This window comes from Volvox carteri (assembly GCF_000143455.1).
Source record: "Volvox carteri f. nagariensis unplaced genomic scaffold VOLCAscaffold_8, whole genome shotgun sequence".
Classification (NCBI taxonomy): Eukaryota; Viridiplantae; Chlorophyta; class Chlorophyceae; order Chlamydomonadales; family Volvocaceae; genus Volvox; species Volvox carteri.
In genome coordinates this window covers 50,119-74,837 of record NW_003307551.1, presented here as the reverse complement: position 1 = coordinate 74,837, position 24,719 = coordinate 50,119, and the positions used below count along the sequence as shown (strand labels likewise).

The following is a 24,719-nucleotide window of genomic DNA, read 5'->3' as shown; positions in this document are numbered from 1 at the left end:
TCTGCAGCGGCAACCCGGTGGGGCCGTCTTCGGGGTACCGGGGGACACCGGTGTCCTCTGGGGTAAGCAATCCGTTCCAGAACTTGCGCGGGACAGAGGTAACCAAGAAGCGGAGGAGAAGGAAACCGCCGTGCAAATCGTGCGCATGTCGGGTGTTTTTTTAGCTGTTGGGAAAGAGAGGTGGACAGCTGCGCGCGTATCTCTGAAGCGGGTGAAGGCCGCTCGGGATGCGGGAGCTATATTGTTGGGGTTCTAGATTGTTGCGTTTCCATGCAACAGGCGGCATGCGACGCTCCATAATGGCCGTACGACCCATCCTCTTGCAGGTTGTTGCAGCGCGGCGCATTCCAGGAGGCGGTGTCCCTCACCCGTCGACACGCGCGTGGACCTCACTTTGCTCGCTCTCTGGAGTGGCTGCTGTTCACGGCGTTGGAAATTGACACTAACTCATCCTCGGTGTCGCGCCCCGGGGCATCCACCGCCTCCAAGCGCGGGGGCCCCAACGCGACAGCCTCATCAGACACAGGGGAGGTGCCACCGTCTACGAAGCTGCCACATCAAGCGCAGCCGCAGCAGCGGGTGGGTGTGAATTTCCAACTGCACCTCGGAAATCGGCTGGTGTTAAGAGATGCATCGCTGGGGCTCGTGTGTGCCGCAAAGGGTGCAGGGCGCAGTAGCGGCTCGAGCTAGCAAGTTCTGAGGTTCTCCAAGCCGCAGCACTACCTAGCGTGCATATTTCTTTGGTAAAATGCCCATATATGTATTTATGAAGTCGTCCACTGGGAACGGCCCTTCACTGGTAGATCCGAAATGCGAAACCCTCTGCTCAACGCAGTCCCCTCCCAGTGCACCGTTCTCAAGAAAGGCTGAGGTAGCAGCGGGTGCCTTGATACGGCACATTCACCTCCTCCATAAAGATGTGCTCCTTGCACGCACCCGCACTCCTGCACCGCTCCCCGCCGTCCTCGGATTTCCCTTTGCTTCTAATGCAGTCGCTCCTGGCGGCCGCAGCCGACCTGGTGCGCCACTTCCCCAACCTGTTTGCGGAGGTGGTGGTTAGCGTGGCCCGCAAGACGGATGCGGCGCTATGGCCGCCACTGTTCGACGCTGTGGGCAGCCCCAGTAAGCTACTTGATGGGTTGGTGGAGGCGGGCGAGCTGGCCAGCGCAGCCTGCTTCCTGCTTATCATAGACCGGTAGGTCCAATGGCTACAGGGGGGACAGGCGGTCGCCACACTCACGCCTCTCCTGCTGGGCTTTGCTTCACACGACTCGCACGCACTGCATGGATACACTCCACCGGGGACGCAGCGTGACCGCGGGCCAGCAGTACGTGAAAGTCATGCTCTTGGTCCTCATTCCGCACGTCTGGCCGTGTCTTTCCGGTTAATCGGGTTTGCTGCTTGAGCAAGTTTGTCGGGGCCCTTGTCCCTGCAAGGTCGCCAAGGGTGTTCATATTTTGTAACATCCGTAACGTGCAAGCCGCTCAGTTGTATATTTTTGCCATTTGCCCCGTGTGCACCTGCGCGATTGCTCATGACTTTGCAGGCTAGAGGGCGCCTCTGCGGCCCAGGAGCAGGCGCTGCGGCTCATGCTCAGCTCCCTTCTGCGGGGGCAGTACCCGCTTTGCTGCGAGCTGCTGCGGTTTGTTGTGCCTCCGTCGGAGTCGGACGCAGACAACGGGCGCCTGCTGCCAACAGGTGAGCCCGGCTGGTTCAGCGCCAGTTGCTGCGCCGCGGCGCTTAGGTGTTGGATGCCCTGACCATAGGATGAGTAGTTGGGAGACCCATTGGTGGTCCGTTCCAGATATTGTTTATTTGGCACGTGGCACCGGCCGCTGTCGCAGGTGAAGAGGGGAGTGTGGGAATATGGCCGTGAGGTCGGAAAAAGCGGGTTAGTGAAATGCGTGTTCAGCGCATTGAAGGTTGAATAGGCTTTCACCATATAACGCCTTCAAACGGCACTCAATGACTATGTTTTTGAAAACGTCGCTGCCGCTTTACAGAGTCAACGGAGGGCGCTGGCGCTACTTCCAGCCCCTCTAAGACGCCGGTTGCCTCGCAGCAGCAAGAACAGTCTCCAGCAGCCGACGAGCAGTCCTCTGATAAACCGTCCACCTCGGCACCAGGGGACAGTGGGTCGAGCGGTGGGGCTGGTGGTGGGGCCGGCCGAACGTGGCTGGGCTGGTTGCTGGGTTACAGTGCAGACCCGGAGCCCTCCACCAGTGAGCCTCAGCAAACTGATGACCAGAAGCAACGAGGTGAACAACAAGAATCACACAACTCTGCGAGCGCCGATGCCACGAAGCAGCAGCGGCAGCAGCATGCGGAATCTCTTGCGGGGTCGCCCGATCCGGAGGACGGATCTTTGGATGCATCACTAGCAGACGCAGCTCGAGCGCAACAAGCCGCCGGCGGTAGCCGGGTGGCGCTGCCGCCTAGTAGCACAACGGGCCCTAGCAGCTTTGCTTCTCCTAGCAATCCTGCGCTCGCACAGGTGCTGTTGGGAGCCGTGTCTGGTGCTTCGGGGGCCGAGGGGAGCCTGGACAATGCCAGGTCTGCCTGCCGGCTCGTGGCGGAGCATGCATGGCTCCTGCTGGAGTCTGGTCACTTAGCGGCGCTGGGGCAACTGGTCCAGGCGAGTAGCTTTCTCCCAGGAGGTCTGGCTGGGCTTATGAAGCAGCATCGCAATTTGCCGTACGGGACGCACATCTGTGCCGAGTGCACGGCGGTGGAGCTGCTGCGTTGCCTGACTCGTGCTGTTTCGGAGCTGCCAGTGTGGCGTAGCGAGGCGGTGGAGAAGTGTGCTGTGGAGATTGAGGGGCTATGTCGGGAGGTGGGCGCAGTGGCGTGGGCAGTGGCCATGGCAGTGGCGTTGGTTGACGCGGCCACAGTGACAGCGTTTAAGGAGGAGCAGCCTGTGGTGTGGGCGGAATTTGTGCAGCTGCTGCACGCAGATAGGTCTCTATCGTACCTGTGGGAGATTGTGGCGGTGCTGACAGATGGTGTGGATAGGGCTGCTAGGGTTCAGGAGCAGGTGCGGGCGAGGCAAGGGGGGGAAGTGGCGACGGGGGTTACCACGGGGCTGGGTATGGCGGCGGCGGCGGCCGCCGCGGCCAGCCCGTTCACCTTATCCGGGATGTTCGCAGCAAGCGAGGGCCATGTAGAGCTTCGGCCAATGTCAGTTGCGTGCACTGACAACGAGTTTGAGGAGTCCTCGCAGCATAGCACGCCAACGAGAGTGATACCTGGACCTAGCGCTAGTGAAGTGAGCATCGCTCGTGGGTAAAGCCGTTGTGGTGCGGTTGATTATGACCCGTGGAACCTGTAGTTGGTTTCGGGGCCTGACATAAACGAACGGTGTAAGAGGTGCGCAGGTTGAAGGATTTTATCAGCTTTACTTCGCTATTTGCAGTTTTAGTAGAAATCACTTGCATGGTCGGTTCACGGCACAGGACAATTCTTTCGGATTCCCATAATTATGCTTCCGCATTTTGTAAGCCAAGTTGATGGACCCACTTCAAAGGCATCCACGCATACATAGACAGGGAACTACACAACAGTCTGTATTCCTGCAGTACCTAGCCTCTTGCTAACGTGGCAACGTGGTCCCACGCTTGCAAGCACCTCAAAAGCATGATAAAAATTGCCATGGGAAATTGCCGCAACGAATAACCCCTTTGGTCTGGAGTAGCCCTTTATGGCCCAGCCAGCGAACGCTGCAGGGAGCGAGCTCAAGGCGAAGCCCAGGGCCTCCTCGCGTGTTTCCAATGCACTGAAGGCAAGGAAAATAAATGAGAGATCGTTTACGTTGTTCGTCAGTTTGGCATAGTGGGGTTGTCACGCTAGGCGTTTCTGCTTAACGCACCCCCCGACGTGGGTGCAACAACCTGCAGACGGGAGTGGTGTATGGAGGCAGTGCTGTCCTGACAGCTGTCAATAATATTACACCGCATATTGCGGGTGCTGTGGATATCTTGGTTATTGAGCAACCAGATGGAACCCGGAAGGCAACTCCTTTCTATGGTGAGTTGAACTTGTGCGCGACCATACATTTATACGTTGCCATCAATACCATTCTCATGATGGATCGCAGTCCGTTTTGGCAAGTACACTGCACTTCGCACACGCGAACGCAATGTCAAGCTCTACATCAACGGTGAGTCATGCCGTATTTGCCTTGTCGTTACATGACGATTGCTGCCGCAAGTTAAGTTTGTGATTCTCACGCAGACGAGCTGGCTCCGTTTGGCATGCACATTGGCATGTACGGGCAGGCTTACTTTGCCACTGAAGCAGTTGAGGTCAGAGAAGGTATGCAGCTCACGGCATTGAGCAACGATAGGGTGTGTGCGGTGCTGGGCCGGGATGGCACGTGTCTGGACGCGGAATTGGGTTTTTAAGGCAATAGAGCGTTTCCAGTCACTCGGCTGCTGCCTGCGCGTTCCGGGGCCACGGCATAACATTGTCATAGGTTTCCTCAGCAATCCATCAAAGTGATGTCAGGGAATGTGGCAGGGAAGGAAGTTCAGAGGTATCCAGTTCCTGTCGTTGTCCCCGAGGGTTATATCGCCCAGTCCGCGCCGCACACCAAGCAACCCAAAGCCACTTCCGTTTAGCCTGCCTTTCATGTTCATGAGTCAGGAATTCTTGACACATGCAGGCCACGCCGCATCCGGTGCTCTCTAGCAGCCGTCTAGCTACGGATGGTAAAGCTGCCGTAGTAGATCTCTCTCCCCCAGGCTTCATTCCGTTTCCTTCCCTTGCTCCCGCTGAGTGGTTGCTCATACCTGCTTACTCCTTTGCCATTTTGTCTCATGACCATGGTTAGGCTCACCCAGTCTTGCGGTTCACGCGCCGTTGTAGGCGGGGACGAGGATGAGCAGGAAGCTCTGCTGGCGGGTATGATGTCGCCGCCTAGCGGATACTCAAGCGGCGCGGAGGAGCCATCCCCGCAGCAGGACGGCGGCGGAGAGGCAGCCGCCACGTTGTCCGCTGTCCGTCAGCGGATTGATGGAATGAAGGAGGCTCGCAGGGGTTTAGGCAAGAACGCCGGGGCGGGTGAGTTAGGCTGGGGCTTGTAAAGGCAACAATAGAGGCTGGGAGTTGAGTTCCAGCAGCAAATGTCGTGCTCGATTCGTGTGTGACAAGGCTGTACCTTCTAACCAATGTCTCGTTCCGCACACCTGCAAAGCTAAGCTTAGTTCGCTTCCTTCAATGGGCGGTTGTGCTGATTACATGACGGAGCAGGGCGGGGACCCCGCGTGCCGCTTTCCGCTCTTGGGGTTGGAGCTGGAGTTGGTCCGTCTGGGTCACCGCCTATTGCAGCTGAGTCCACGGTTTCTCCCGTAGCGCCAGCTCAAACTTTGGACAAGCGGTCTGCAACATCGCCAGGTGTCCAGGTGTGCTTTGGAGCGGCATCACAGCCGATGATATGATGGCCATGGTTTTGCGATAATGGGGTTGCGTTACTTCCGATGGGTTGGTTGATTCTGTCTGACTGGCCTGTGGGCTGGAAACAAATCACGAGATATACTTCCTTTTTAACACGGCACCTCTATGCAACTGCTTACCACAACGCAACAGCCCCTAAATTAAGGACATTTATCTGCGAATCGTGGCTTACATCTGTGCTTCGCTCCCAATCCTGCGCGCCTCCATGGTCCTGCGACCTCCAAAATACCCCCTTGGCCGATGCAGCAACGGCAGGACCAGCAGCAACAGCAGCAGGACCAGCAACAGCAGCAGCAGCAGCAACACCATGAGTTGGCGACCATCCAGGTGCAGATGGAGCCCGCTCTGTCAATGGCGGACCGCAATGAGTCCTTCCTGTCAGCCCGGGAAACAATGGCCACGCCGCTTAGTGACGAGTTAGTCGCTTGCGCGATGAGCGAAGTCCCACCCATGACGCCGCCAGGGTCTCCGGGAATCCAGCCGCAGCTTCAGTTACGACCGCAACCACCACCACCACCCTCTGAACTCCATCAGCGCCCAGTTCTCCTGCATCCGGAAGGTCAAGTGGATGGGCACGGCCAAGGGCAAGGCCCATTGAGCATGGACAGCTTGGGAACAGGGAGCGAGGGCGGCAGCCCCTGCGGCTGGTCAGAGGACGAGGAGGCGGCGGCAGGGCAAGGGCCGTTGCCGGAGGACAAAATAGGTAGTCCGGCAGGCGCAGACTGCGCTCAGGCGCGGTGTGCGGCGTCCAAACCCCTCCCAAATCCGCAGCTGCCACAGGTGCAGCCGCAGCAGCAGGGGTTGACCAGCCATGCCCAAAACCACCTGCAGCACCTGCATGAGCAATGTCTTCATCCTGGCGTACAACAACCCCTGCACCAGCAGCTTGGCTTTCCGGAAAACATCCCTGCCGCTGGGGGCCCCGCAGCTACGGCCCTGGATTGCGCCGCGGCCGGTAGTAGCACAGCAATAACGGCACACTCGGCTGTTGGCTATACAGATATACCGCTGACTTCATCGCCTCCGGGAAATGTTGACCCGGGGTGTCCACCCCCCCTGGAGCTACCGCGGCCCCCTTCGGCGTCTCCCCATGCTACCCCTGGCGCCGCCGCAGCTGCGCTGGACGGCCCAGGAACCTGGGGCCCCAGTTGCGGCGCCACTATGCGGGCCTCCCTTGGAGCCGGGCCAGGTGTACTGGCCGTCGCCGCTGCCGCCACCACGTTAGAGGGCCATGGCTGTTCAGGTCCAGGTTCGGGCTCGGGCTCCGGCTCTGCTGTGAGCCTCCTGTCCACTAGCCTTCGCAGTGGTTCTGTTTCTGGAGGCTTTGGCGCACCTACCGGAGGGAGCCGGTCAAGCTTGGATTATCTAAGGGCGAAGGGTAATGGGGTGGCGACGGCTGCCATTTCGACGCCCCCGCTGGTGCTGTCGGCATCCGCGTTCGTGCAGCTGCCTGCGGCCGCTACCGGCGCAACCTCCGGCGGCGGCGCACTGCCGCTCGTGGGTTCGGCGGTCTGCGACCATCCTGTTGGGCCGATTGCAGCGGCAGCAGCAGGGATGGCAGCTAGGCCGTGGCCTTCAGCAGTGGAGCAGCCCGCCGAGGAGCGCAGTGTGACGCTGTCTTTAAGAATCGCGCACGACGGCGACGTGCAGGCGAGCTTGAGGGTATTGCCGGAGCCTGTGCAAGCACCGAATGGGACCGGATCTTCGGGCTCTCACCGTGGTGATGGCGGCGTTGGCGAGACCAGCGGCATGGAGGCGGCGGCGGGGGAGGCTCACGGTGCAAGCGATGCCGGCTACCTAGGAGACGCGGAGGGAAGCAGGGCGACGGCGATGGCAGCGCATGTACGGCAACATCACAGTGGCCATCATTATCATTTTGCGCATGGTCACGGGCATGGACACCTGAAGCATGACCCCGACGGGATCCTCCATTCCACATCTGCACCATTGCCATCAAGTGCCATTCATGCCGCCAGCGCCGCTGGAGCAGCGGTGGCGGCCGGCGGTGCCGTCGCCCGGGGTGCACCAACCGCCGGCATTGCACCCGTTGCCGCTGCATCTGCGTGCGGCGTCGGCATTGCGACCCCGGCGCACGGCATTGAGCTGTCGCTGTGTGGCGGTCATTTGAAACCGATGATGCCGTACGCAACGGCGAGCGCACTGTTTGATGAGCACCGCGTCTCGGAGGAGGCTTTCTTTTCCTGTATTCAGCAGATGTCCGGTATGCCCGAGCTGGCCATTCGGCTTAGCAACGGCGTCATCTTCCCCTGCCAACCCCTTTCGTACAGCCTCTTGGGACTCCTGGCATTCGGGACATGGCGTCTGCCCCCGGGGACAACCTACTGGGCACCTGAGGGTGCAGAGGCGGCGGGGGCGAGCGAGGGAGTGGCAACAGCAGCGGCGGCAGTTGCAGCCGCGGCCATGCTGGCCGCGGCTGTGGCGCAGGGTACTGGGCCCGGGGGGCCGGTTGTGCCAAAGAACGGCTGTGTCGATGGTGCTGGCACTACCTCCAGCGCCGCCACGACGCCCAAGAAGGGTCAGGGGGCGGCTGCGACTGGCAGCTGGCGGCTCTGGATGTTCGGTTCACGGCGCGATGGGGGGCGCACGTCGGCAACGGGCGGCGGCGGCGTCTCTTCGTTTATCAGTGGCCGATCGCCGCCGCTGACGAGCCCCATTGCGGAGCGGCAGAGCTCCGTTGAACACCGTGCCGCCGGTGTAAGTGCGGACACAGTACCTCCTCTCCCGGCGCCGCCTCCGCCACTGCCGGCAGCAGGGACGGCACAGCCTCCGCCGCTGCCCTCCAGCCAACCGTGTGCAGCGGAAGGGACGACCACTGTCGTTGCAACGGTGGCCGCCATCGCCACTGCCGACACCATGTCGGGCGGGTTTCTTCCGCTCGCAGGCAGCAGCACCGGCGGTGCAGGCGTTGCTGCTGCCGCTGTGACTACCCGCGAAAACGGTCCTAGCGCTAGTGGCAGCCGGAGGCAGGGCTACCATGTGGTCACCAAGAAGAGCCTCACACCCACGGTGGAGCAGCTGGCGGCGCTGCCGCTCAAGCATGGCCAGAACACCGTCATGTACAAGTAGGTCTACTGGTTTGCGCTGCGGGAAATTGCAATCGAGGACGTCCATTTAACGGCGCACCGTAACTTTGTTGGAGCCATCGTCTTATGTTTGAACTTTACGAAGGGTTTTCAACATCTGTGTCATGTTTTAGTGCATGTCCAACCTACTCCCAACCCCCGAACTCCGAACGCGTTTCCTCTTCTTTCTTTTCGCATTTTACTTAGCGGCTAGATAGGTATTTTTTTCTGCTACCTTCATGACTACATCACCGTGAAGACTCTTCCTTTGCAAGTCGCGACTGGTTAGTTACTTCTTTTCATACTTCTGCCTTATCAGTCTATCGTTGGCGTCAACTTCACTAATTCGTGGTTCGTCCTCCCTCGATCCCCTTCCTGATGCATTGTCCTTTTCTGATTGATTGGACTCGCGGCACTCAGGGTGGGAGCCAGCGAGCTGCGTGCGTACGTGTACTACTTGCCTTGGCGCACCCGCATTGTCATCTCGGACATTGACGGCACGATCACCAAGTCGGACGTGTTGGGCCACCTGCTGCCCGCCATGGGACTGGACTGGTCGCACCCGGGCATCGCGGAGCTGCTCACCAACATTCGGCAAAACAACTACCTGGTGGGGTAGGGTAACAGATAGAGGGCGGGGCAAGGGCTGACGATCTCTAGTTAATAGTGGAGTGGTGCAAGGACTAAGTGGCCAATCTAGGGAGCTACGAGGGGAAGGGCGACAACACGCGACATGGGGACACGACGCATGGGTCGTGTCAATTAGCCTCATCGCCTGGATCCGATTGGGAGGCTGGGACATTTTGCGTAAGGCGTAACGTGATGTCTTGCTTGCCGGGGGTCCCTGAGTGCCCGGGCCCTACAGCCAAGAGGCCGCCAGAGGAACCCAAGATGCAGCTCCGCTTACCCGGGAGCTGACCTGGCGCTGACCATCCCGAAAAGCCGCTCTTGCACAGGCTACAGCCGGGGGCAGCCCCTACTGATACCGCAATCCTAATGACGTACCGGTTCATGACTCCACCGTATTTACACCCGCCGCCCCCTGTCACCTGACCTCACCAGACCTCACCTGACCTCACCTGCCTTGTAGATCATGTACCTGAGCTCTCGCTCCATCAGCCAGGCCAACATCACCCGCGACTTTATCAACACGCTGGTCCAGGGGCAGCACCGCATGCCGCTGGGGCCCGTCATCATCTCGCCGCACGGTCTGCTTCCGTCGTTGTACAGGTAGGTACGGCTGGGTCTTCGGGAAGAGTTGCGGTGGTGTGGGGAACACGACTCGGGCGATCGGTGCGCGCGCTTGGGTGTGTACTTAGTCGCTATGCCGTGGGTTATAAAGACGTGCTTGAACCTTTCTATAAGGAGGCTTGTAAAGCGGCCTTGCCACGCGGGTAACGATGCCGCCTGGGGGTTGGGTCTAAATGGTGCGTAGTGAAGAGGGCGGATGCGGGGACGGACGTGTGCTGCTTTGTTCCAGGCCGCCCCGCCGTGTCGGGTGCTTCGCTCTCAGGGAGGGAGAAAAAGTAGTAGGAGGGGGAGGCGCCGTGTGTGAGTTGCCAGGCTGGGCGGGGTTGAACACGGAGCCCGGCCTAAGTAGTGGCTGCCGGGTGCCATTGGCAGTGGAGGGCGGGATAGCTCGCCATCCACTGCCAATGCTAAAGGACATCCTGCAACGAAAGGCATCCCCTCCTATATATCGGTCGGCCACCGTCCTAACTGCCGTTTGGGCCCTGGGCCCTCCTCTGCTGTTCCATTGCCCCCACCTCCCTGCCTGCCCCTCGTCCTCCACCTCCTCCGCCTCTTTCTTAACACCGGAAAAACTCAATAAGGATTGGCTTTTTGATGACCCGTCATAACATGCGCCGAGGTTCTGACAACCAGATGCCTCTATGCCACCCCACCACCACCTCCAGGGAGATGATTCTGCGGCGGCCGCACGAGTTCAAAATTGCGACACTGCAGGACATTCGGGCACTCTTCCCGTCGGACTGGAACCCGTTCTACGGTGGATTTGGAAACCGGGACACAGACGAGATCAGCTACCGCGAGGTGGGGCCGCAGCAGGTGGCGTTGGGCCATTTGTCGTTGGTGTGCAGTGGTGAATCGGTGATCTTGCCGAGGCGCGGAAGTAGCGTGTTTCTGGATGGAATGAAATCGTGATTGGGACAGGGCTCCCTGCGGCCTGCAGGAATGCAACACGAGCCGCGTCCGCTACCCGCTGGGCATTCCCTGCGAGGTCATTCCGTTGCCGAGGCTCCCGATTAGGTTTTCAGGGCCACTTCAAAACGTGACCATCTTTATAACAGTCCTGGGCGCTGTCACTGACAGAAACTGTCTGGCGCTGGTCCACTCTACCCTGGGCTCTTCTGCGCTATGCAGGTGGGGGTGCAGCCCTCACGTATCTTCATCATCAATCCACGGGGCGAGCTGCGCCAGCCGATCGACTCGTCACCCCGGGGGGAAGCCCCGGTAGTCTCTGCCGCAGCTACCCCTGCTGGTGCAGCAGCACTGGCCGATGCGTCCAAGGGGCAAGCCCAGGATGATGCCGAGCCAGGAATCAATGGCGACGGTGCAGAGCAGCCTGTCAACGCTGCAGCGGAGCTGTCACTGGTGGCGATGGTGGCATCCACCGCGCCGCGGGAGGTGTACAGCCGTAACAGCGTCTCCGCTAACCCCGTCGGCCGCCGCGCCAGTGGCGGTGTCTCCGCCACCACCACCACGGTGCAGTTGTCGACGCTGTCAGCCATCAACCAGTTGGTGCACGATATTTTCCCGCCACTTCGCGATGGTCATCCAATTACAGATGAAGCAGAGGAAGGGAGTGGCAGTCTTAGTGATGGGGGGCAGCGGGGTGAGGGCGAGTGTCCTGGTGGGCTTGTGGATGAGGCGGCACGTGCGAGCATGCATGAGGGCCGATGTGAGGCGCATGAGGACATGGAGCAAGGGAGCACAGGGGAAGAACCGGAGCTTAAGAGCCGTATTGGGGGTGGTAATTGGGCGGAGGACAACGGCAGGGGTGCCACTCCAGGTGCATTGGAAATGGGGCCATTTGAAAGTGCGGAAGGCGAGGATCAGATACGGGTGGAAGTAGCGGGTACACAACCTTGGAGTATCAGGAGCCAAAGGGGCAGCGGCACCGCTGGCGGCCCTGGAAGTAATGATCGAGGCAACGGCAGCGCCCTTGGCTGCGGGGACGGCAATGCCGACTGCACCGCCAGCCAGCACCTCCAGCGGGGAGCCATAAGCAGCTCTGAGGAAGCGGAGGAGGAAGGCCACGTGAGCGGGCGCAGCTCGGAAGACTCAGTACCACAAGCTTCAGCACCGCTAGTCGTCTCTGCACTGGTTGACACCCCGCAGAGCGCGCCATCATTCCGTAATAGCGTCAGCAAGGTAAACACTTTGGAGATGGATGCAGCTACCGTGGTGCCATGGGCCGCAGATCGTGGTCAGCGCCCGAGCCCGAGTTCGATCCTGAGCCCTCCGACAGGTGGCTCCTGTAGGCTGCTCCCCGTCCCCGACACGCCTGTAGGTGGTTTCGGAGCCACACAGACCTCGTTCAGCCCCAACACTGACACCACGGAAAGCCCCGCGGCGGAGGGAGAGGCTGGCAGGGGAACCAGCAAGTCCGTTGCTGCAGTGAGTTGTGTAGGGAAGCCAGCCGGTGCTGGCGGTGGCGGTTGTTCCGCGGGCAGCAGCACGGGAGCTGCAGTAGTGGATGAGGTGGTGGCGACGGCCGTAACGCTGCCTGCCTAAACCACATTGCCTGGCAGCCATGTGGGGGTTATATGTTCCCGAGGCCGCCGCTGTTGTGTCCGCGGCCGTGCAAAGGGTTATTAGAGAGACCCACACAGGAGAGACGTGGATGAGTGAGTAGAGCGCCTCTGTACAAAACATGTATATTGCACTTTGTTTGTTCCCTGTGATGTCCCAGGATTTTTCACAATTGTACGTTGTGCATCTCTTCCCCGCATCCTAGCCATCAAGACCTTTTGTCAGCACCAGCGCGCCCTCCCCGCCACGGTTTCACGTTATCGGCATCCTCGCCAGATGTGCACGCGTGGATAAGCTACGGGTTTTGTCCATCCTCTTCTCGCTCCTTTCCCGTCACTCTTCCTCGCCGGTTTTTCCAGTGTCCAACATGTAATCCTTTCGCTCCGATATATGGGATGGTAGTTGCCCTGTCCTGCGACGGCAGTAGATGGCAGCGGCGGCGGCAGTGTATCGGAATGGGAACGCAACGGAAGATGAGTCTGGTCTGGTCGGGGCTGTGAGGGACTTTTACAATAAATTCCAATGTGCTTGCACAGACAAGACGGGTGTGGCGGCAGGGAGGTGTGACGGCAGGTGCCACCGGTGCCATCCAACGGTGTAGTGGCTGCTGCCCTGTGCCACCACACAAGTATATGCCAGGGGGCCTGGGTCATGCCGCCATAGGTTGTGAGCTGAGCTCATAGGGAGCCTTATCGGGGCGTATAGAGGGGCAGGAAGGAGCAGGGAAGTCAGAGGTCTTTCAATTTTCGTTCCGGTAGGTGATGGCTGGTTGGGTCTGTGGATGAAGCAGCGGGGGCGGAGAGTAGTTGGGCAGGCGGCGTGTTAGCCATGCGCCCCGTGTCTAGGTCAGGGTCGTTGCGTTGCGTGAGCGGTTAAGCATAAATGTGACTATCCCATTCCCAGAGGAGGCTGCCAAATTTGGGTCGTTATAACCCAGCCATCCTAACCCTGTTTCGTTTGACCAGTCCGCCAGTTCCGCCTGCCAGCCCGTGAATCAAGGCTCTTGAGTGCGCAGAACCCCAGGAGTCGCGGGCATTTTGCCCTGCTTGCTGTTTTCTGTCCAAAAGGCCTTGGTCCTTTCGGGAATCAGGACGGAAGGAGCCATGAACGCCTGGTGCCACAGAGAGTCGGGCACTGGCGCCACGAGCTCTTCCGTCAAATGTCAGCTTGTCCCTCAAGTCTTCTGGGCCACATGGGGCTAAGGTGGCAGGTATATCGTGATTATCTTTTTGCTGGAATCTGTGCAAACCGTATTCGATAGCTGGATGGCGTTCTTTGTGCAGACACCGCTCACCTCGGGGTGAGATCTGCTGGTTATTGAGCGGTGGGGGGATATAAGGCCGAGCCTGCTTGGAGAGGAGAGTGTAGGGTCACAGGTAGCGTCGTCCTGTCCAAGATGATTGAGCAAGGGTTGAGTGCTGTGTTGTGGATTGTACCCACCTGATGTGCCTTGCTCATAACCTTACATGGCTCATTGGAGTGGGTGCAAAGCTTTTGGCGTGTAGTGCACTGCAGCGCAGAAGAGGGGTTCAAGAAAAATACGAGGTAAAACAGGGATGCGTTTCGATATGATGGCTGCTTGTTAGGCTACATGCCAGCCGCGTAGGCAGGCCATGCGCAGCGGGCACTTGGCCACTGCACAAGACGAGCAGGACAGTTTAACTCGGAAGAGTGCTCTTGGACCTTAGGCGGTGAAGCTGTCCAGGAAGTCCATCGTTCGTTGTTGTTTTGTTGTTGTTGGTTCCCTATCGCGCCGGTGTAGCAGTGGTACTGGCAATTCGTGCCGAAGTGTGTGGACGAGGCGTGGATTAGTAATGCTGTATTTCATCCTCCGTGTAGACGAGTGTTCCGGACGTGAATGCTTCCATTTCAGTCCGACCTGTTATCCCCCGCAGGGCCTGGCGAGTCCACTTGTTGTTTCGTGGATGGCTATCTTGAACCGCTGTCATGAGAAACGGTGGCACCTACTGATTTGGGCTCGCTGTTTGTTGGGAACAGCCAGGAAGAACATTGCCCGAATGCCATAATGAAGATTTCTACGGAGGATCCTTAGACCAACCCTTCTCGTACGCACGTACGGCATGCCGTACATTGCATTAGGCTTCATCAAGGGCCCCCGGGAAAAAAGGCGAATGCTTGACTTCCTCCTCTTCAAATCTTAAAGCCACGAAGTAGAGGGGTGCGACTAGGAAAGGCATAGGATTCTCACAAAATCGAGCCTGGTGGTCCCATACCCTGCCGTTTTTACTGTGCCCCACATCTAGGACATATACATGATGGCGAGGGTGACATGCTCCGTCGCAAAACCAGGTGGCATTGTTATTACAATCAGCGTCTGCAGGACCTGAAGCGAGAAGGCAACATGTGACATGATACTCAGCCGATTCGCAAATCCTCATCAAGAATGGGCATGCTGTTACATCCGCTTCCCGGGACGGTTGCCAGCTCCAGATAGTGCAGTAGGGCTCGAAAGGACGCAAAATACCTGCTGCCCAATGGGAGGCGGGCTGTGCCGCGCCTCTAGCTTCAGCCTTCACCTGAGGTCCAACAGCATTAAGCCCTGCCACAATTTGGACGTCTTCCAAACGTTGATATTATACTGGCTTACTGCCAGCCGTGTCCAATTTGACTAGCGTTTGGCAAGGTCCGACAAGCGGAATGCTCCAAGCTACCCGAAAGGAAACCGTTGTGCCCCCGTTCAATGCTGATTTGGAACCTCTCGCACTACTCTATCGGGTTTCTATAGTGAGCTCTATTCTTGCGCTTACTATTCATTTCAACTTTTACTAAACGCGGCCACCTGTCAAATGTTTAAAAAGCCAGATGTTCTGGAACCTGTTCCAATACTATCGATCGTGAGCGGTGGTGCCCCAAGTCCCTGGCCTCCTTGCACCCTGAAAATATAACCCGTTGAATCGACCCAATTATAAGAAACCAGCACGTCGGCCTGCTTTCTTCCAATTGCCTTCTCCTGCTAGTATGCTGTCCCATGGGTCACTCCATCCGCATGGAAGTACGCGGACTGGTAAAGCACATGTCAGAAAACTCACGCGTATGCTGATGCAGCCATGTTGATGCAGCCAACATGCTTGATGCAGCCAGCACATGATGCCTTGGATTTACAAGTTTATTTAAATATCTTCAATCACTCTTTTGAGGCGTTATAGTCTCAGGCGTACACAAGGATGATATGATGTTAAGCTTGCCGCCAAAGGCATGGATTTAGCACACAATTCGGTTTAGCTTGCGCGGGTCTTCGCTGTTAGGAGTAAACAGATATGTCCGAATCAGATACTGGACCGATAGATAGTCTGTTCAGTTTGCTTGCTGCGGCGCCAGCGTCATGGCTCGCAGAAGGCGAAGAGCGCGCGGCACAAGCGGAGGCTGCTGGTGCCTTGGCACCTGTGAACCAGGTCTTAGAGGATCTAACGCATCAGTTAAAGCAAGCCGTTACGGCAACACTTGTTGCCCCAAACGAACCTCCGGGTGCGGCAGGCAGCTTATCTCTATCCCAATTCGTGCGAACTTGTAGAAACACCCTACCAGGTCCTCACACCTTGCAATCAAGCCAGCAAAACTTGTGGATTTATATCATGCGCTCTCACAGTCTCATTTGCGGAACTCCCGGCAGGTGTAAGGAGTGGCGATGAACCATGCGGTAGCGAGGTTCACCGTGCTGATGGAGGATCTACACCAACACAAGGAATGTCCAGCGCATCGCATCTACCAGGCGTCCCGGAGGCACAGCCAGCGCCATCATTGCTCTTAAACAACGCCAACGATGCGGGCCGGCCACCGAGTCACCTAATAGGCGCGTGCAGCGTCGTAGCTGTCGTCCCCAGGTCGCTTGCAAAAGCGCGCCGCGAGGCCCTAACCAGCTTCGCTGCTGCTGCAGACAGCCAGCAGTCAGAGCCTATACTGCATCGCCAGACACTGGCGCAGCCGCCGGGGTTTGAAGAGTTCCAGCTATCCTGGTACGCGCAGGCGGCTGTGGTTTGCCAGCCGGAGCCTGCCACAGCGGCTGCCGCCTTTTCTGCTGCTGCCACCGCTGCTAGCGCCACGGAGCCTTCATCACACATAGCAGGAGGTTCTGGCGGAAAGCGTCGTGGCCGACGCAGTGCTGCTGTTGGGCGTAGCTGTGGGGATGGCGGCGGAGCCTCCAGCGGCGGCGGCGGTGATGGCGGTGGCGATGGGACATGTACTGCTCGCCTGTGCTACACCTACGAGGGTTCGCCATCAGGAATGTCTGAACCGGCGGAACGGGGTGTGAAGCGAGGTGAGGGTGGCGGGGACGCAGGGCGGCGCACCTCGCGACGCTGCAGCTGCAGTACTTTTTCCTTGGGGAGCCCGAGCAGCTTATCCACGGCCAGTATCAAGGGGAGCGGTGACGCAGCGCGTCTTTGCGCGACCCAGATGCCAGATGATCGCATGACCTAGATGGGCAATAAACGGCGGCCTGAAGGCTATTTTAGGTGGTTGTTTGACCGGCTCGTCAGGACCCTGACGGCATGTAGCGTCCTGCTGCTCTACTTGGACCCCGGAAGGAGTCCAGCCGCGCGCGAGACGCAAGGTCGTCCAACGAATCAGTTCTCTGTGCTCTGGTCTTGATATCTGACACGAACTTGCGGAGGGAGACCTTACCTTTCTGGCGCACATTGCCTTTTGAACCGTTCGTTCTGCAGTGCGTTTACCGTAGGCGGTTTTAGGCCTGGCGCGAGGTAATCTGCACCTGGAATTACATAACGTGCTTGCCGACGCTCCTTGCAATAGAGCCAAGTGGTCGGTCTAATAACCCTAATCAGCACTTCCGGATGGACCCCAGGGATCCGTGGGAGCCCATAGGGACCCCTAGCCAAGTCACTGGCCCCCTCAACTAGTTCAGCCCGCATGCGGTGGCTATATACGCCCTACGCAGTCTTGCATACCGGCCTCCAAAGCGTCAGAGGCAATGGCATCCGCTCATCTGCAACCATTGGGCGAGGGGCCGCACCAGGCTTTGAAGCCATACATCACCTCGCTGCAGCTTCAATGCCTCCGTGTCCTCCCGTGTACTGCCCTCCGCGCAGCCCCCTGGGATGAGTACGGCATCGAGCTGCTGGAGGTGACCTCGGCGGGAAACAGTGGCCAAGGTGGGGTGGGGCGGGGGCTCCAGGTTGGCGTGGGGTAGAGGTGTAGAGGGAGCACGGGGGTAGGCGGTGTAGAGGTCGGGGCATTGGGTGTAGTATCGCAAGATCGCCAGATCGCCAGATTGGAGGGCTTAACTATCGTGAATGCCATCCAGTTTGTCAAAATGGTGTCTGGTCGTGCAGGTAAATAAATTAATTACAATTTGACCTTCCAGCTAACGATTGCGTCTTGCCGCTACCTGTACCACTGCCGCCGCCGCTGCCGCGTGCTTCAGTTGCTTTGTTAGGCAGTACTTGGGCTCGCAGCTAATTAAATAAAATAAGGTTGCGTATCCCACGCATCTGTCCAAATGAATGAGTTTAGTTGCTTTGGCCGCTGCACCGCTTCCAGCAGGTGTCCTGCTGTACGGCCACACCAGCAGCCTCCACGTCGGTGTCCTTCCTCCCTGGAGACTGACCCACGTGGTACTGGGCCTGTTCCTGGATGCGCGGCCGCTACAAGGTCGGTACATGAGTTTTCACGGGGCTCACAGTGTTCCTTTCCATTTGACGGGCCATTCACGTTGCGATTGCTATTGCCGTTGCCATTACCATTACCGTTACCGTTGCTGGCTGTGAGGGACCACAAGCAGCCCTATCTAGATTCCCTGCCTGGGCCATTTTTAACGGCCGTGTGTGCGGTGTTTCAGTGGGCACAGGCCGCTGCAATTAAACACTGCAAAAATCTCTTTCGCCTAAAAGACGACGGAGCCACACGCCTCCGCTTTGCAAGTCTTGAGCATGTATCGGCCTGGGCCAGCAGGCAGCCTACGGCTGAGTCAGATGCAGTTTCAAGGGAAAAGAAGTAACAGGATTTCTTTTAGAGTTCGGCTTGGCGAGTATGCACCAACTTGGTCATTGAATGTTCCGCTGGGGAGAAGGAGCACGAGTTATTACATATCGCATGAACTCAATGGGCTTACCCAACCTACTACCCGAACCATGTTTCCAGCAGCAGCTACTACACCCCTCCGGGAAATAATGTCTTGTTTGGGCAGCAAGCAAGCGACAGAGGGTTATCGGCATGAGGAGCCGCAAAAAGCATAAAAGCGAAATATCGCTAGGGGTAGTACATCGTGATAAATATCTCCATCCACTTACCGGTACTTTTCTAAAGTCGTGATATAACAATTGGAGTCAAATAGACATATTTGTTCAGACCTGAGTTTGAATCTCTCGCATCTCTTGATGATGCGATTTCTGCTGAGCGGGAGGTGACAGGCCCCACGGCAGCTGGTTATCTTGTGGATGCTGCCACCACACAGGGACCCTGTGGTAGACTAAGGCCGAGGTCGCCCTCTACAGCTAGGGGGGGGGATAATCGTAGTATCTTGACCGCTCTAGAATGCACCGTCCGCCGCATTCAATTGTGGAAAGGATACTAGCCAGCAGTGCAATAATTGATGGCTGCCGCTGGTTCTTTAGTGGGAGCGAGAACCAGCGGCCAATATTCCATCGAAGTTGTGCTGAGCGCGATAGCTCTCCTGTCACCCGGCAGAACAAAACCATACATATACGTCACTTAGGTGTGAACCCCCTTACACGAAGTCCAAAGACTCCTAATGCGTATGCCGGATTGTTCATGCATGCATGCGTCCGTGCCATAGTGTTACATCATGACTTCAGAAATGTACTTATCGGCGGATCCTGTGATATGCCCAGAATACAACACATAGCAGTATTCGCCTGCTGTCTTTCTGTAGTAGCTGATACACAGTGCGGCACACATATGAGCTACAAATACGCGCTAAGCGCTCCACCAGTATCTCGAGAGGCCTTTCCAGCGGCCAGCTACTACATGTCCCGTCCCCTGCATGGTGCTTGTTTGGGTCCAGTAGCCTTTTATTATGCGCCGCCTAACCACCAAGCCCACTGTCGTTCATCCATCCACTCATGGCCGCGTCCGTCTGCTGCAGCGCTGCAGTCGCAGCTTGCCCTGGTGGGGGACTTCAGGCCGTTGCCCCGCCGCCTGGCCGAGCTGGGCCCCCCTGTTGAGATGCAGGTAGGGGTTCAGAGCGATCTTGGCGGGCGGGGTATGTAGAGGGTTTGGTCTGCTAACACAAAGACGAGAAACCCGGAAGGGGGGAAGGGGAGCCGCATGGTGGGCCGATGCAGCGCATGCAGAGGCTGGCTCGCTAGAGGGTGGACGGGAGGATAGAGAGGCTTGAAGTCGGAAAGTGGTGGGTGAGGGCGTTTAGACCTGCTATGTAACCAGCTTTTGAGCCTCTTCTCTGCAGCTGGGCAGCATATTGTCCTTCAACCGCGCGTCGTCACGTTGGCGTTATGTGAACTTAGAATGCCTTGGTTGGACAAATCGCTGTTTGTGTCCGTCTGTGTCCTGTTTCTGCAATTTTATGGACCCCTATCAGCTGGTGCAGGCAGCCCTGACGGGTGCACTGGCGAATGCCAAAGAGCAGCTGCACACCGCGATTATGACCCACGGGTCAGCTGCTGCTGCTTTCCATACCGGCAGCTTCCTCATGGGCCGCCTGGAGGTGCAGCTTACCGCCACTGTGCCGGTTCTTGTGGATTCGTTGTCATCCATTATCAAGTGGGTAGCTGACACGCATGTCATGATTTTGGATGCATGTGCATTTTTACGTAGGTTAGGCACTACTGGTAGAGCACGCACCAATGCCCCCGGGAGATCCCGGGATCGAGCCCTGTCAGGGTAGTGCCCCTAGTCGATGGACGGTAGTGACCTGGGATAAAGTTGACTTGCGAGCTGACCAGCCGCCATCGATCCGGCATGGCTGCCGGTGGTGGGTGCCGGTGGTGGTTGCAGAACCTGAACGATCCACTGAGAAGTTGACTGGGATGACTAGATGAGGGTGCCCCGAAATACCAGGGAAGGCAGGATCTGCCGGGCAGTGGCCGCAGGGTGAAGATATGCCCCCCTGTCCCACACATCATACATACTCGCATGAGCCCTTGCGGACCCATGGCGTTCCAAACAAGCAAACAAGAGCATAAAGCTTTGGAGAGTAAAGGTGTAACACATAAATATAGCATGATGTCTATCACCAACTTACCATCCACCCACCATACATACCACCTATGAACCAACAAGCCAATCACCCACCCACCCACCCACCAACTAACCAACCGGTTACATCCATGCACGCACATCGACACTTCTTACTCATGGCTCAGTCCTTTCCGATGAACGTGAATTTAAACGCACCGCTTGCAGGCGAGCCTGCAATCCCAATCTGGCATCGTACGCCTGCCGGTTGCTCGACTGCAAAGCGAGTGGCCTCTCGGATGCTCTGTATGGCAAGTTGTACGATAACATTACTCAGCATGTGACCGCGGGAGTGGAGGCTAAAGAAGCGGCGAAGATGCGGCGAAAGCGCACTCGCGGCCAGGGTGGAGGCCATGCCACCGCGGGGGCCCCAGCAGAGGATGTCGGCACTGGCGACGGCATCTGTGGTGACTGCGGGCGCCCGCCGTACGAGCTACTCCCTGAAGGCGGCGATATGCTCCTGCTGGAGGCAAGTGGCAACGGGCCTGAGGAAGACACGGCGGTGGGAGAGTGGACCAGCTACCGGGATGGGGATAAGGTGCTGCATGGCGGGTGGGACACGTACATGTCTGCCCAAGCAGGTGATGGAGTGGTGGCACCTGGGAAGGAGGAGGATACTCGGGCGAACTGGTGGGTTAGAGCGGGGCTGGAGGGGGGAACTGATTTGGCTCCCGGGGAAGGAGCAGCCATACTTGAGTGGACGACGGCACCGGAAGAGATATCTACAACAGCCGGTGACGGGAGTGCTGAGGTGCTTGAGTGCCACATGGATAGCCGCCATGAAGACTGCTCGTGCAGTACACATGATCGCGTGGGGTGGGAGGAGGAGCACGGCCGATTTAAAACACAGCCTGAGCCGTTGCGAGCAGTGATGCAGAAGCCTTGGCATGCGGTGGAGGCGATAGAGGTGCTGCTGCAGGTGCAGCCGCTGCACAAGGATGATCATGATGACTGGGCATTCTGAGGTTTACATGCACCGATGCACATACCTTTTGCAGTATCTTGGGCACATCATGGGATCTACGTCCGCCGATCGGTATTTTTCTGAAGCCGCGATGTAACAATTGGTGTCGTGCACATCTGACCTGGGTTAAGATCTCCGCTGTAGCGGTTCTGCGACCGCTGGTTATCCGCTAGTGAAATCTGCCACCTCACAGAAATCCTGAGATGACCTCAGGTTGGGGACGCCCACTACTGCTAAGGGGGCTCTTAGCTAGGGTTGTGCCTAAGTTGAGAAGGCATGCCCTTCTCAACTAAATTAATTAGATCTATTTAGATGACATTAGATTCTCAACTAAAGTGATGCCTGCTTCTAAGGATCTTCATCTTTTCGCCTGAAATACTGTAATAATGTTATTTAGGGCGAATATATGCTTAAATAAAGGATTATTTTGGAATGCGGGAGCTGCATAGCTGAGTAATTGCGTACACATGGTGTGGAACGCCCAGACCCGTGGGTCCCACGACACCTGGACATGCACAAAACTGCTACAGGCAGGCCCACACCTTCCATCCCTGCTTCTGGAAATCCAGGCATTCGTCCCCCCTCTCCCCCAGGATCAATAATATCTCCATCCTCCGGTAAGTCAGTCGCACGCTGCTCTATCTTGCATCGTCGCCAAGTAAGGGTAGTTGACATGTGTACATATAGTAGCCAAGCAAGCAAGCGGCTTGCAAGAGCTGATGCGATGCTACAAATCAGGGCCCGTTACCTCTCACATCACGCAATGTGATGATCTCATATCTTACAGCACATGTATGAGCTGCTCGATCGAAGGCCGTGCGGATTTAGCTCAGTTGGGAGAGTGCTAGACTGAAGATCTAGAGGTCGCTAATTCGATCCTAGCAATTCGCAGATTGTGCAAGTTTGCGGTCCATTGAACGGAAAGGAAAGCAGGTAACTAAGTTTGGCTTAACTCTTCTGCTCTGCCGATGTGTCGGACCAATCTGTGTTGCATATTTGCAACGGGCACAATGTAGCAGAAGCAGTAGTAAAACTCGGCTGTGAGCAACTGCATGCTGCTAAAACGCATTCTCTGATATTCCCCAACCCATCCATGCAACAGTATGAGCTCGCCAGGCCTAGGGGAATGTACATTAATAATCGTATCAAACAGCTGAAGAGGGAAGTCAAAGCGTCATCTTTGACTACTCGCCTGGCAGTCCCTGTACCTTCGCCAATGTTTTGAGGCATCCTCATCCTTGTCAGCCATGCCAACGTTCTTGCTGACTTCCAGTGACTTTCCAAGGTCTAGCATCCACACCAGTGACTTTTCAAGGTCTAGCATCCACACCACCTGATGATTTATGGTTCAGCACCCTTATCATCATCAGGTTCGAATTCATCAGACTCTGTTAAAGGGTTGCCAGTCAGCGACAGCTACATGCATATACTCTATTACGATGTGATGATCCATGGTTGATGCTGAGGGAAAGTTACATCCTGATCTCCATTTACCCTGCACCGTGTTGTACTTTGCAGGAGTCGAACAGTCGACTCCTGAATCCAACAGTGGCATGGTTTCGGACAGGAGCTTGTGAAAAAAGTGCATGCATGCACTTCGCTGATGTACATATGTTATACTGTACGGCAGTTGCTACAGTATTCAATCTTCTCAATCGCCTGCATCCGCTCGGTGTGTATGTATGTGTGTGTATGGCGTTGCGAAATGTCAACTGGCCGCCAGAATGGACACTACTTCGTGCGTGGGTATGTATGTCCATCAGATTTGTGAAGTGAAGTAACACATCCACACTATGACACTATGATATGAAGATAATTCGTGCACTCAGAAGGGAACATCGAAGTGGATACCCAGGTAGGATTGCGCTTTACCTAATGAACTGAAGTGAACATATCCCTGCATGCTGTGTCAGCCAGTAGTCACGGCGCATGATGTCATGATGCAGATGGATGTGGTATGATCATCGGGACCCGAGGATAAAATATAAATGCTCCACTTCGATGAGTCCTTTGAAAGAGGACTGGCATGTCGCCTATCACCCATACACCATCGAGTGATATGATGAAGCACCGAGTGCACACCCATACCAATATAAATAATATACATATATATATGTGTGTGTGTGTGTGTTTTAACTGTTTATCATATCACATATATACATATATAATACAATAAATAGATCATATACACATCTATTTTTCTGTGCAAGACAAGATCATCTACTTTGCTTCTCTTCTTGTTCCCGTCCTGACACGTGGCGGCTGAATGTTCAGCAAGAGTATTCCAGAGGGTTGCAGAGATGGGGGATTGGGGGCAGGTACTGGTCAGGCGGGATGGGGAATAGGGTTGACGACGTCAGGATGGGATGTGGGGCCCAGGGCGAGGATTAGGGATTAGGCCACGGTGGTGCGGGCATACAGGAGTGGCTACGCCGCCCCTCAGCCCTAAGGCACACGTGGCGGCTGAATGTTCAGCAAGAGTATTCTATATGTATAGTGTGTGTGTTGCATCTGTGCGTGTTACATGATCGTGGGGTGCATTCCCCGTACCTGCTAACCGCGCAATACAATCGAGTCGAGGTTTTAAGAGATGGAATCATACGACCACAGGCTCATTTAACTCCTTTTATTTAAACAACCCTCATAGTATAGTAACATGTTATAATGTCTTCGATCTGCATTTGTTTCTTGGAGCTTACCGGGTTTGAACTGGTGGCCTCACGCATGCAAAGCGCGCGCTCTACCACTGAGCTAAAGCCCCTCTCCGTCCTCTGTTGTGTACATCTGCTTTCCGCCCAACGCCACGGCTTAGTTCACAACAAAGACACCAGTCTTGTGGACTAAAATAGCGACTGAAGCTGCTGAGTTTGTCCTTTCGGCCGCAGGTTGACACAACGTAGTTCGGTGGGGCAAAGCCCTCGTTAATGTTGGCTCCGCTAATCCCGAAGGGTAACTAGTAATGTAGTTAAACTACAACTAGGCTCTGTCCATATGCCTACTACATTAGGAACTACGGCATCCCCCCTTCGGGGAAAGAGCTACTAGTAAAACGACATTACCGAAGGGGGACCTAACCTACTCCAACAAGAACCTTTTTTGACAACGTAGTAGCTTTGGCCAGAGACCTAGTCGTAGTTATTTTATACAATTGAGCGAATTCAGACAAACGTCTGGACAAATCCATGTCGGCACGTGCACACGGAAAAATGGTCTCCTCAAGGCCCGATCTGGCGCGTGCCTGTGCAGTGCTTTGGAG

The 24,719-nt window shown here is 56.7% G+C and overlaps 3 protein-coding genes across 3 annotated transcripts; 2 read left to right on the top strand and 1 right to left on the bottom strand.

The window, feature by feature from the left end:
- Positions 1–8,959: 8,959 nt before the first annotated feature.
- VOLCADRAFT_32171 (uncharacterized protein) lies at positions 8,960–10,980 on the top strand (the record flags this gene model as incomplete). Its single annotated transcript, XM_002947928.1, has 4 exons — positions 8,960–9,145; positions 9,626–9,765; positions 10,452–10,587; positions 10,918–10,980. Coding segments are annotated over 4 exons (525 nt in total), but the record flags the coding sequence as incomplete, so codon positions are not given.
- Positions 10,981–13,048: 2,068 nt separating this feature from the next.
- On the bottom strand, positions 13,049–14,482 carry VOLCADRAFT_103608 (uncharacterized protein; the record flags this gene model as incomplete). Its single annotated transcript, XM_002947781.1, has 5 exons — positions 14,278–14,482; positions 13,750–13,818; positions 13,604–13,655; positions 13,257–13,420; positions 13,049–13,084 (listed from the first exon to the last, which is right to left on the bottom strand). The coding sequence occupies exons 1-5, from the start codon at positions 14,332–14,334 to the stop codon at positions 13,049–13,051; spliced, it is 378 nt and encodes a 125-aa protein (XP_002947827.1). The 5' UTR covers positions 14,335–14,482.
- Positions 14,483–16,014: 1,532 nt separating this feature from the next.
- On the top strand, positions 16,015–23,003 carry VOLCADRAFT_88115 (uncharacterized protein; the record flags this gene model as incomplete). The annotated part of the gene is made up of 8 exons (XM_002947927.1): positions 16,015–16,585; positions 17,376–17,438; positions 17,830–17,937; positions 19,391–19,476; positions 19,844–20,025; positions 20,668–21,129; positions 22,057–22,080; positions 22,982–23,003. The coding sequence occupies 8 exons, from the start codon at positions 16,015–16,017 to the stop codon at positions 23,001–23,003; spliced, it is 1,518 nt and encodes a 505-aa protein (XP_002947973.1).
- Positions 23,004–24,719: the final 1,716 nt, after the last annotated feature.